This window comes from Kogia breviceps, chromosome 4 (assembly GCF_026419965.1).
Source record: "Kogia breviceps isolate mKogBre1 chromosome 4, mKogBre1 haplotype 1, whole genome shotgun sequence".
NCBI classification, from domain to species: Eukaryota; Metazoa; Chordata; class Mammalia; order Artiodactyla; family Physeteridae; genus Kogia; species Kogia breviceps.
Window position 1 is genome coordinate 83425156 of NC_081313.1, and position 12975 is coordinate 83438130.

At 35.0% G+C, this 12975-nt stretch overlaps 1 protein-coding gene across 8 annotated transcripts in view; it reads left to right on the top strand.

Moving 5' to 3' along the window:
* Positions 1 to 12975, top strand: part of PPIP5K2 (diphosphoinositol pentakisphosphate kinase 2) — an 80073-nt gene that overhangs the window by 29025 nt on the left and 38073 nt on the right. For 7 of the 8 annotated variants that reach the window (XM_067031406.1, XM_067031408.1, XM_067031403.1 and 4 more), the window contains exons 11-19: positions 1521 to 1607; positions 2214 to 2289; positions 2373 to 2482; positions 3204 to 3289; positions 5640 to 5765; positions 6005 to 6126; positions 6398 to 6580; positions 11837 to 11978; positions 12581 to 12804. In XM_067031406.1, coding sequence (XP_066887507.1) covers positions 1521 to 1607; positions 2214 to 2289; positions 2373 to 2482; positions 3204 to 3289; positions 5640 to 5765; positions 6005 to 6126; positions 6398 to 6580; positions 11837 to 11978; positions 12581 to 12804 — 1156 coding nt within the window. The remainder of the gene's footprint in view (positions 1 to 1520; positions 1608 to 2213; positions 2290 to 2372; positions 2483 to 3203; positions 3290 to 5639; positions 5766 to 6004; positions 6127 to 6397; positions 6581 to 11836; positions 11979 to 12580; positions 12805 to 12975) is intronic. The other variant, XM_067031409.1, reaches the window with a different exon arrangement.

Below are 12975 nucleotides of genomic sequence, written 5' to 3' on the forward strand. Positions count from 1 at the left end.
TGGGCTGACAGAATCCTAGGACAAATGGTAAAAACAAAACTATAGAGTCCACTGCCTCAATTTGGGATGATTCATTGTCTATTCAGGTATTCCAGAAATGCAGAGTACATCAGGTTGATTGTGGAGATTTATTCTGCTGCTCCTGAGGCTGCTGGGAGAGGTTTCCCTTTCTCTTCTTTGTTCGCACAGCTGCTGGGGTTCAGCTTTGGATTTGGCCCCTCCTCTGCATCACCTGAGGGCATCTGTTCTTCGCTCAGACAGGACGGGGTTAAAGGAGCAGCTGATTAGGGGGCTCTGGCTCACTCAGGCTGGGGGGAGTGAAGCGTACAGAATGCAGGATGAGCCTGCGGCGGCAGAGGCCTGCGTGATGTTGCAGCAGCCTGAGGAATGCCTTGTGTTCTCCCGGGGAAGTTGTCCCTGGATCATGGGGCCCTGGCAGTGGCGGGCTGCACAGGCTCCGGGAGGGGAGGTGTGGATAGTGACCTGTGCTTGCACACAGACTTTTTGGTGGCTGCAACAGCAGCCTTAGCATTTCATGCCCGTCTCTGGTGTCCGCTCTGACAGCTGTGGCTCGCGCTCATCTCTAGAGCTCATTTAGGTGGTGCTCTGAATCCCCTCTTCTCGCACACTGTGAAACAAAGAGGCAAGAAAAAGTCTGTTGCTTTTTCGGCAGGTCCAGGCTTTTTCCCTGACTCCCTCCCAGCTAGCTGTGGCGCACTAGCCCCCTTCAGGCTGTGTTCACGCAGCCAACCCCAGCCCTCTCCCTGGGATCCGACCTCCCGAAGCCTGAGCCTCAGCTCCCAGCCCCTACCCGTCCCAGCAGGTGAGCAGACAAGCCTCTTGGGCTGGTGAGTGCCGGTTGTCACTGATCCTCTGTGCGGGAATCTGTCCGCTTTGCCCTCCGCACCCTGTTGCTGTGCTCTCCTCCCCAGCTCCGGAGCTTCCCCCTCTGCCACCCGCAGTTTCCGCCCGCGAAGGGGCTTCTAGTGTGTGGGAACCTTTCCTCCTTCACGGTTCCCTCCCACTGGTGCAGGTCCCATCCCTATTCTTTTGTCTCTGTTTTTTCTTTTTTCTTTTGCCCTACCCAGGTATGTGGGGAGTTTCTTGCCTTTTGGGAGGTCTCAGGCCTTCTGCCAGCATTCAGTAGGTGTTCTGTAGGAGTTGTTCCACATGTAGATGTATTTCTGATGTATTTGTGGGGAGGAAGGTGATCTCCACGTCTTAATCTTTCACCATCTTGAAGGTCTCCCCTCCATTTACTTTTATCCCAGAGTTAGCATAGTCATCTCAAGAGAAGTAGCAGGTATTGTGTAGCTTAATATTACTCCCCCTCCAGCCTCTTAAATTCTTTTTAGGATTTGATTTGATAAAATTAAGACTAGTTGTTATAAGCACTATGCTTCGTGGAGAATATCTTAAAGTGGTAAAAGATGGTTCTAAATAAATAATTAGATATATTAATCTGAATTATATAACACAAATGTTTGTCAGAAAATTGAATGTTATTTTTTAAATTTTAGGATGGAACTTAGATGTGTCATAGCTGTCATACGTCATGGGGACCGAACACCAAAACAAAAAATGAAAATGGAAGTGAGGCATCAAAAGTATGTTTAAAGGGGAATAATTTAACCCTTAGGAGATAATTTAAGATTTCTGATAGGTGCTTAGTTATTTTGATTAATACCTCATATAGAAAAACTGTTTACCACTATTTCTTGGCCATTAATATTTAAACCACTGGACAAAAAATAAAATCCAACAAAATCCATTTTAATTATGTATTTTAGCATCTGAAAATTACTGTGGCAACATCCATATATGGTCATCATCCTGAACTAGCTTTTATTTATTGTTGTAAATATTCAGTCTTGTGTTATTATTCTCTTACATTGCTTTCTGAGAATCATTAACTTCTCAGCCTTCTAGATGAAAATTAGTAGAATGAAGTTTGTTACTTCTATTCAGTTAATCTAGTGATTATTAGTTTGATATGGTTTAGGAAAATGCTAAGTTTTATCAATCAAAGTATAGGAGCAACATCGTATAGTGAAAGAGGGCACACAGTGTTTGAAGTCCATAGACCCCAAGTCTCATATCTATTTTTAATTATTGTTTTAGTCCCATATCTATCATTTATTGTAATTATTTGTTTTAGTTTATAGAGGTAATATTGTTGCAAATGCCTAACAGTGCTCTGTCTTTCTTATAAGATTCTTTGATCTTTTTGAAAAGTGTGATGGATATAAATCTGGGAAATTAAAGCTCAAAAAACCAAAACAATTACAGGCAAGTGCATTTGGTTTCTTGTTGGGTTTTAAATTGCTAATCGCAAAGTTACATAAAAATTCAATTCTTTATTTATTTTACAGGAAGTGCTGGATATTGCACGACAACTTCTTATAGAGTTGGGACAAAATAATGATTCTGAAATTGAAGAAAACAAGTCAAAACTTGAACAACTTAAGACCGTGTTAGAGATGTAAGTATCTTTTTGAAACCCATAATTTTGGTAACTACTTATAGTGCTTTTTTTTTAATATGTGTGACTTTTCATGTTAATTTCCTTCACAGTTTGATCTTTTTTCTCTTTATTACTGTAGCTGAGGAGAAATTAGTGGAAGTCTAACAAGAATTTTATTTTCACCAGTGAGAAAAGAGATTGTTGTATTGAAGTTTCTGTTTTAGTTTTAATTTTGATGAGAAGATCAGAAGAGGGCATCACATTTAGGTCTTGTATGAAGTACTACTTAGGATGAAGGCCACATTGCTAAGTTAACCAGATTCAGTGCTGTTTAAGTGAAAAATAATTTTGAACTATATTTTAATCAAGTGAAATTGGTACCACCAATATTCCTCTTATAAGCTTTATTTCTTTGACCACTTAAAATCGTTTTTTAATTTTTTTAAAAACACATACATTTATGTTTTTGTATGTTTATATACTTTGGCATCTATTAAAAATTCTCCAACTTTTATAGAGAAACTTTATTGTATTTTTATTTTTAACGTGGTTAGAATAATTACATAGGATATAGATTTTGTGCTAGGATATTTTGAAGAATTCAGCAAGGTAATTACAAATATGAAGCATTAATATGTAAGATTTAGTTTTTATCTAGGTGGATTTTAGTTTTTCTTTAGGAGGTTGCATTGCATGCTTATTGAACATTGTCTGTTCTCTTTGCTGTTTTATTTTTCAGGTATGGCCATTTTTCTGGAATAAATCGTAAGGTCCAATTAACCTATCTCCCTCATGGTTGTCCTAAGACATCTAGTGAGGAAGAAGGTATGTCACTATTAATGCCTATTGTGTTTTATTTATATGTAGGGACTTACTACTCATTGTTGATTACCTTTGTAATCTTCTATCTAATAATTTAGGGGTTGGCATGCTGAACAGAGGAAAAATAACATGGAGTTGTGTTAACTATGCCTTCTATCCTTTAAATAAAAGATGTTTTACTTTTTATCCTTTAGGTAAAGGATACCTTTTATTATTTTAAAAACTGCTTAGGACTTCTCTTTTACTCTTTTGAAAGCTTATTTATTTATAACTAAATGTTACTTAATGGGTCCCTATCCAACACAGGGTATACAGGAAGAAAACTTAAGAAGTATGAAAAGACTGTTTAAAAAAATACATAATCACCATGTTTCTAAAATAGATATTTTTCTCCACCCAATAAATCAGACTAAGCATTTAAAATTAGTCTCCTAAGAGCATTGAGCACAAAAGTTCATTTACTTTTCAAAAGAAAAATGGGCAGGTGTTGGGAAGCCATTTTACAGAGAAATGGAGATGCCCAATACAATAACAATAATAGTAATAATCAGTCTTGCCTATCACACTGGCAAAGTGTTTTCTTATTTTGTTCTTTTTCAAATGATAATGAAGAATGCTGATGAGAGTACAATGTGGCAGGATTTCAGTTTACTGGTAGGATTGTAAATTGACATAACTTTTTTTTTTTTACTTTGTTTTATTTATTTTATTTTTGGCTGCATTGGGTCTTCGTTGCTGTGCGCGGGCTTTCTCTAGATGTGGCGAGTGCGGGCTACTCTTCATTGCGGTGTGCCGGCTTCTTATTGCGGTGGCTTCTTTTGTTGCGGAGCACGGGCTCTAGGTGTGTGGGCTTCAGTAGTTGTGGCTCGCGGGCTCAGTAGTTGTGACTCGTGGGCTCTAGAGCTCAGGCTCTGTAGTTGTGGCGCACGGGCTTGGTTGCTCTGTGGCATGTGGGATCTTCCCAGACCAGGGCTCCAACCCGTGTTCCCTGCATTGGCAGGCAGATTCTTAACCACTGTGCCACCAGGGAAGCTTTGACATAATTCTTTGAAAAGTAATTTGGCAATATATTTCAATTTCAGGGGACTTCCCTGGCAGTCCAGTGGTTAAGCCTCCACTCTTCCACTGCAGGGGACACGGTTTCGAGCCCTGGTTGGGGAACTAAGATCTGGCATGTTACGCAGTGCGGCTTGGGGGAAAAAAAACTTCAGAAATTTTTCATATGCTTTGACCTTAATTCTACTTATAAGAATCTATCCCAAGGGAGTAATCAAATATTCAGGGAAAGATTGTTCTATAGGGATATTCACAGTGGCATTATTTATAGTAGCAAAAATTGAAGTAATGATTATTTTAAATGCAAACATTTGATTATGTTGGTCTTTATATATTCTAAAATTTGATATATTGCTCTTGTCACACACAGATTAATTTTCTATATTTTGATGTTTATATCAAAAAAATCCATAAACAACTATAATTAACAAGTCAATTAATTACCTTTCTATAAATGAATGTTGGCTTGCATGATAAAGCACATACAGCTACTAACTAGCCCCAGGGGAAAGGGTGATATTCTATCACTTTTAATGAATCATCAAATCCTTTAGTGCTTATAGTGCTAATTTTTAAATGACCTTTGTTTCTGTAATCCAATACAGATCTTAGAACGTGATAAAGAGCAAGTCAAAATTAAATATAGAAACTCAGACCTCCCCTATATCTGAGAAAATACTTTGGTCTGGAACATACAGATTCTACAACTCCAAATTTAAAAAGCTCTTCTTGGCTATATTTTATTGTATATCTCACCCATACGTTTAAATTATAATAAATATTAAGCTCTGTCATCTCACATCTTCTTGAAAGTTATGCAAATCACTGATTACTAATCATAAAAATGTGTATATCTTCTTCACTTCAGATAACATTAACTTTTATGTGACAGCACTGCAGGAGGCTCTTAATATAAAGCCAACATCTGAATCCTTTCATCAAGGAGCTCTTAATCTAGTATATGTAGTACAACTAAATACATTGGGCAAATACCATTGCTCTCATACCACTGAGAGTAGGAAAGGGAGAAGTTTCCTTTTAGAGAACTTGGAAAGAGCCTTCTTTCTAGAGTGTGGGAGAGATTTTGAAATTTTAGTAAGATTTTAACAGGTGGAGCAAGGAATATTCCTAGCAGAAACAACAGCCTACAAGAAAGGTATGTTTAGGGAACAAAATAATTTACATAAGGGCCATATTCCACTGCAGAAGAGACACAAAGAAAAAAATTAATCTTGAAATATGTCTGTTTAGACGAAAAAACCTTGACATTTGCTTTATTCATTCACATGTATCTTAGACAGCCGAAGAGAAGAGCCATCCTTACTTCTGGTTCTAAAATGGGGAGGAGAACTAACCCCTGCAGGCAGGGTCCAGGCTGAAGAACTTGGAAGAGCTTTCAGGTGTATGTATCCTGGAGGTCAAGGTAAATCTTAGAGTTTCTTTCATTCAGTTAAATTCATGCAGGCTGGGTCCAGGCTGAAGAACTTGGAAGAGCTTTGGGGTGTAGGTATCCTGGAGGTCAAGGTAAATCTTGGAGTTTCTTTAATTCAGTTAAATTCATACATCATATTTTTAAATCCTAATTTTGAGATGTTATTAAATATTTATCGAAATACAGTGAGATAAAAATATAGCTTAAGTGATTTGAGGATTTATTTTCAGGAGATTATGCAGGATTTCCTGGTTGTGGTTTACTTAGATTACATAGTACTTACCGACATGACCTTAAAATATACGCCTCTGATGAAGGACGAGTCCAGATGACTGCAGCTGCTTTTGCAAAGGTATAAATAAATGTTTTTTAGAATTATTAGAATTTTCATCTAATATAGCATTTTTAAAGATTTTTACTGAGGTATTATTTTAATATTCTAAATTTGAAACTTCTAACTAAAGCCCTGAAATGGCAATGACAAGTTGCATTATTAATAAAGTTTATTGTAAATAGTAAGCTTACACCTTGTGAAATTTAGCATGTAACGAGATAATTATTAAGATACTTTCTATTTTGCATACTAATTCTTAATCTGTTTTGGCTTTATTTTATGTATTTAGGGGCTGTTAGCTCTAGAAGGAGAACTTACACCCATTCTTGTTCAGATGGTGAAAAGTGCAAACATGAATGGCCTTTTGGATAGTGATAGTGACTCTTTGAGCAATTGTCAGCAACGTGTGAAAGCAAGACTTCATGAAATACTTCAGAAAGACAGAGATTTTACTGCTGAAGATTATGAAAAGGTGGGTCTTACCAAACTCTGACATTGTCAAATATTACATGCACATACACATAGAAAAGTACATAAAATGTAAACTTAGAGCTTATCATATTATAAAGCAAAGAGTTGTATAATCACTACAGAGATACAGAACGTTGGAACAACTCTAGCCTCTGTGTGTCCCTTCCCAAGTTGCAGCCCCTTCCCTATCTGCTAGAAATAATCACTATCCTAACTTTTTATAGTCTTATACCCAGAATGCTTATTTGGCTAAGTATGTATCTGTAGCTACCCTAGTCTCAGTTTGGGGTATTTTTTAAGCTTCATGTAATAGAATGTTTTCTTTTTTTCTTTTTTTGCGGTACGCGGGCCTCTCACTGCTGTGGCCTCTCCCGTTGCGGAGCACAGGCTCCAGACGCGCAGGCTCAGCGGCCATGGCTCACGGGCCCAGCCGCTCTGCGGCATGTGGGATCCTCCCGGACTGGGGCACAAACCCATGTCCCCTGCATCGGCAGGCGGACTCTCAACCACTGCGCCACCAGGGAAGCCCAGAATGTTTTCTTTTATGTCTGGCTTTTTTTTCTCAATATTATGTTTGTGAAATTCATTCATAGTTTTGAGAATTTTCAGAATTAATTTTCATTTCTGTGTAGTATTGTTTTCAGAGGTTGGCAAACTTTTTCTGTAAAAGACCAGATAGTAAATATTTTAGGCTTTGTAGGTCACATAGAGTTGCTTGTTGCATATTCTTTTCTTTTTTAAACCACCTTTTAAAAATGTAAAAACCATTTATTAGCTCACAGGCTATCACAGGTCATGTTTGGCCTAGTTTGTTGATCCATATTCTATTTTATGAGTATATGCCAATTTATATATGCTTTCTAATATTGTTATAGTTTGGGGCTGTTATGCTAATACTGCCGTGAATATCCATATATGCCTCCTAGTGTATATGAGCATATGTTTCTCTTTGGTGTATTCTAGGAGTGGAAGTGTTGTGCCCCACAGTGTGCTAATATTTTGATATTAGTAGATGTCAAACTGTTTTCCAAAGTCATTGAAGCAATTTATACTCCTACCAGAAGTCCATGGAAATTGTTATTGCTCTACATAGTCTCTATTCTTGGTATTTTCAGACCATTCAATTTTGCCTATTCTGAAGGTGGATGTATAGTAGTACCTCATTGTAGTTTTAATATTCATTGACCATTTAGGTATCTTCTTTCATAAGGCCTGCTCTTCAAGTCTCGTCGTTTTTTTCTACTAGTTGCCTGTGTTTTTCTTATTGAATAATAGAATTTCTTTGTATATTTTGGATATGAGCTCTTTGTTATGTGTTCTAAATACTACCACCTACTCTGAGCCTTAATGATTTCCTTTGATAAGCAGAAATTCTTATTTTCCATGTATTTCTTTTTTTTTTCCATGTATTTCAAAGTCAGTTTTTTCCTTTATGTTCAGTGCATTTTAATGCATTATTATAATACCTTTTTCTAATGTGGGGTCATAAGATATTCCCATATACAATCTTCTCTAAACTTTACTGTTTTTCCCTGCATATTTATCTACAGTCTAGCTAAAATTGACTTTTGTGTGTGCTATTAGATAAGGATGGCAAAATTGATGTTTTCCCCCCAACCATATGTACATCCAGGTGTCTCAACACCACATACTGAAAAGACCATCCTTTCCCCACTACTCTGTAGTGCCAGCTTTATCATATGTGTGTTCTCTGTTTCTAGAACATATTCTTTTGTTGACTCTTGGGTCATTGAATAAGATCTCCCAAATCCTACATGGGTCATTCTTAAAGGTCTTCTTGGCTTTTCTTGTATTTCCATATAAATTTTAAAATAACCTGGCCCCAAATCCTGTTGGAATATTGATTTAGATTGCATTAGATCTATAGTTTGTGAAAACTTATATCTTTAAAAAAAATTTTGTATACTTGTAAATGCTCCCTCTAAAAAGGTTACTGTCTGTTGCTGCTATGTACAAATAGTTTTTTTAATATTGACTTTATATGTGTCAACTTTACTGAACTTATTTATTAACTTAGTAATTTATCTGTAGATTAAAAACAATCTTTTCAAAGCATATCCCCAGGTTTTTGTCTTCCTTTCCAGTTCTTATGTTAATTCTTTTTCTTACTTTACTTTAATAGCTAGTATCATCAAAGTGATAGTAAATAGAAGTGGCTTTTCTGTTTTTGTTCATATTCTCAAAGGGAAATCTTTTTAACACTGTCCATTAAGTATGGTCTCTGTAGATTTTTTTAAAGCTACTCTTTTTCAAAATAAGGAAAATCCATTCTACTCCTGTTTTCTTAAGAGGTTTTATCATGACAAGTTTTTAAATTTTATATTTTCTTATCTGTTGAACATCATATGATTTGGGGGAGAGGCTACCTTGGTTCCTAGAATAAGTTCATTAAAATATATATATATATATATATATATATATATATATATAAATATATCACTGGTTTGGGTTTACTAATATTTTTGGTTAGGAGTTTTACATCTGTGTTCATGAGTCATACTGACCTTTACTTTTTAATTCTTGTTGTCTTTGTTTGCTTTCAATATCAAGATTATGCTGTTCTCATAAAATTAGTTAGAGTGTCCTGTTTGGGGACACTCATTCATGTATATGTGTTTCAGTAAATGTTTGGTAAAATTTACTGGTAAATCCCATGGGCATTTTCTTTATGGGAAAGCTTGTAATTGTGGTTTCCAGAGTAATTTAGTAGTTTCCATTTATTATGTCTTGTGTCTGTATTAAGTTACATTCTTCTAGAAAGTTGTATATACAGTCCTCTTAAGTTGTTTGTAATGTCTGCAAGATCAGTAGAGATATTCCTTTTTGTTTTATAACATTGTACAGTCTTCCCCCCCCCTTTTTTTTTCCTTGATCAGTTTTGCCATAGTTGATCAGCTTTATTAGTCCTTTAAAAGAACTGTCTTTCGGATTTGTTGGTTCACTAAATTATGCATTTTCTATTTTATTAATTTTTATTGTTAAATATTTTATTCCTTCTACTTCTGTAGTTTTATTTTGCTCTTTTTCTAATTCTTAAAAACTAATGTCACTAGATGGATGCTTATTAACTCATGAATGTTCATTCTTTTGTAAAATACGTACTCTAGGCCATAAATTTCCCTTTATGCACTGTTTTAACTGTATTCATAAATTGAGGTTTATGCCATCTGGGACATTTTGTAATTTCCATAGTGATTTCTTTGATCATACGTTATTTAGAAGTGTACTTTTAAAATTTCCAAACCTATGCATTTTTAAGTTATATTTTTGTTATTTCTAACTTTATATCATTTTGGTAAAAACAAAAATTCTTGCTGATTTTTTTTTTTTGGTCTGTTTTTTCTTTCTTTACTGTTATGTGTTAAAATTTCCCACTATAATTGTGGATTTTTCTTGTCTTTGTAATCTCTTAAGCCTTGCTTTACATGTTTTGATGTCATGCTATTAAATGCATACAAATTAAGAATTGGTATATTTCAATCAGTATTTCTGCCTCAAAATTTACTTTGTCTGAGATTAATATAGCTACAACAGTTGTTTTTTCTTTTACTTGGTGTTTGTACAGTATCTTTTTTATCTTTTAACTTTCAGTCTTTCTGAAACTATACTTTTAGATGTATCTCTTAAAATCTGCATATAGATTTTTTAAAAATTTGTCATGAAAATCTTTGTTTAGGACAATTATTTCATTTATATTATAAATTACTGAAATTTGTATATGAACTATTATCCTTTTAAGTGCTTTATATTTATACTGCCTATTTTTATTTTTCTCTCCTTTCTTGCTTCATTGGAATTGCTACTTTTTTTTTTTTTTTTTTTTTTTGCGGTATGCGGGCCTCTCACTGTTGTGGCCTCTCCCATCGCGGAGCACAGGCTCCGGACGCGCAGGCCCAGCGGCCATGGCTCACGGGCTTAGTTGCTCCGCGGCATGTGGGATCCTCCCGGACCAGGGCACGAACCCGTGTTTCCTGCATCGGCAGGCGGATTCTCAACCGCTGCGCCACCAGGGAAGCCCTGGAATTGCTACTTTTTATTTATTTATATCCCTGGTAGTTTGAAAATTATATTTGATTTTACTATTTGTTTTGTCACTACCCAAGAGATAACAATAGGCTTCTATGACATCTGCAAATTGAATGTTTACATCATGCTTATATCCTCTTCCTGGACAAAGCAAGGACTCTAGAACTAAAGTGTTTTTCAAACTTACTTGACTAAGAATCATCTGAGGTCTTGTTAAAAATGCAGACTCCAGTTTATCCCTTTTTTGAACCCTAAATGCAGAGTTTACTAGAGTTTCACCTTTGAAAATCCTGGACTTCACTTTTGTCCCCTTAATCTGAAAGGATATTAAAGCTCTACTCTTCTCTGCTGTCTATTCAGAATCAACAAATGTCTCCAATGCAAAAACAGCCTTAAAAGCCAGTATCACTCTCTGGATCTCTGACCTAAGAGTTTGACTTCCATAATTCTTAATACCTTATCTCTCAGATACCTTAAAGCAAAAGATAGAAGTTCTTTGCCCAGGATTTTTACTAATCTTCAGTGGTTAGATTGGCCTAAACTACCTAGTTCACCATAACAAGAAGTGGAATTCCACTTTACATTTTTTTATATTTATACAAATTTATTTGATGGGGTTAAATTACTTGCCAAGCAAAGTTTCAACAGTGAAACTTGAAACTATTTGTCATTAATGGCTTTTGTTGATTTGCAAAAAATCTCATCACAAAGGCATTTATTTACATGGTGGTTAAGAGCATAGCTCTTTAACCAGATTCCTGCTTTTTTATCTCACTCTCTGCATACTTGTGGTTTGATTTTAGGGAAGGTGCTTTAACCTCTGTTAGGTACCTCATCTGGAAAAAGTGATGAAAATAATAGTCTCGAGGTTATTACATGTCAATATATGTCAAATGGTTAAACCATATTTGCAAATACCAAGTGAATCAGCAAAATGTCTGCAAAATATTAGAATAAAATCTCCTTGTAAGTTAGAGTACTTCTATTAGATTTTCCCTGTGGATAATCTAATATTAGCTAAGGTTTAGGATTTTTTTAACATGAAATTTTGAGGTTTTTATTTCCTCCTTAATCTTATTTCTGTATTTTGGGGGGTCATCTTAATTTGTAGTTTGAAGTTATTCTCCAGCTACTGGAAAATTTTGTATATTGTTCTCTTGGCCAATTGAGCATAACCAGATGTAAAAATATATTCTCTATTCATTTGTAGCTTACTCCGTCTGGAAGCATTTCTCTTATCAAATCAATGCATTTAATTAAAAATCCTGTGAAGACCTGTGACAAAGTGTATTTCTTGATACAAAGTTTGACTTCTCAAATCAGACATCGAATGGAAGATCCCAAATCATCAGGTAAATATTTTGTTTTCCTTAGATTAGAAAACAAATAAAAAGCACTATCCAGTTGCTATAAACATTTTTAAATAAGATGCACCAATCATAAAAAATCAAGTCTTTAATGCTATATCTAGCATTAGATAGGTATGTCTAGGTATAATTTGGTTAATATATATCCAGCAAAAGAATAATAGAGAAGTTATAATTGCTTTTATCTGTGGTAGCATGAAAAGGGATAATAAAACATTTTTATTTGGTTAATTATGTAGCATTACTGTACAGTTCAGCAGCAAATAGGCAGCATAATAAGAAGGAGCAAGCAACAGGAAGGTGATCAGTGCTCTGGCTCTGAGACTAGCTTAGTTAATAACTTGGGCAACTAACATATGTAACATATGGAAGGTCTTCTGTAAAACCAGTTCCTAAACCATGTATTTATACCTTTGTTCAAGCCTACAAAATATATGGTTGCTAATAGTATATGCCTATGATAACATTTCCTAGCTTCTTAACAATTTTACCTTTGATATTTAAGAAGTTTCTAACTACCAATTTTTAATATATATTCTTTATCTGATTTTTAAGTTTTATATATTAAAACTGTTATGTTGTTTTAGATATTCAGCTTTATCATAGTGAGACCTTAGAGCTCATGCTACGTAGATGGTCCAAGTTGGAGAAAGACTTTAAAACAAAGAATGGAAGATATGATATTAGTAAAATCCCTGACATATATGACTGTATAAAATATGATGTCCAGCATAATGGTTCCTTGAAATTAGAAAACACAATGGAATTATATAGGCTTTCAAAGGCATTAGCAGATATTGTTATCCCTCAGGTAAGTAATTCCTATTTATCAATTTTCTTGTACTGTTATATAGATACTTTAAAAATGTCTATCAGTGGATAAAAGATAGTTGGTTTTTGTGTCCCAGTAAACATATAATTTTAAAAAGGGAAGTAACTAATTATGAATTTATATTTTAAACTTTTTGTTATATTAAATCAT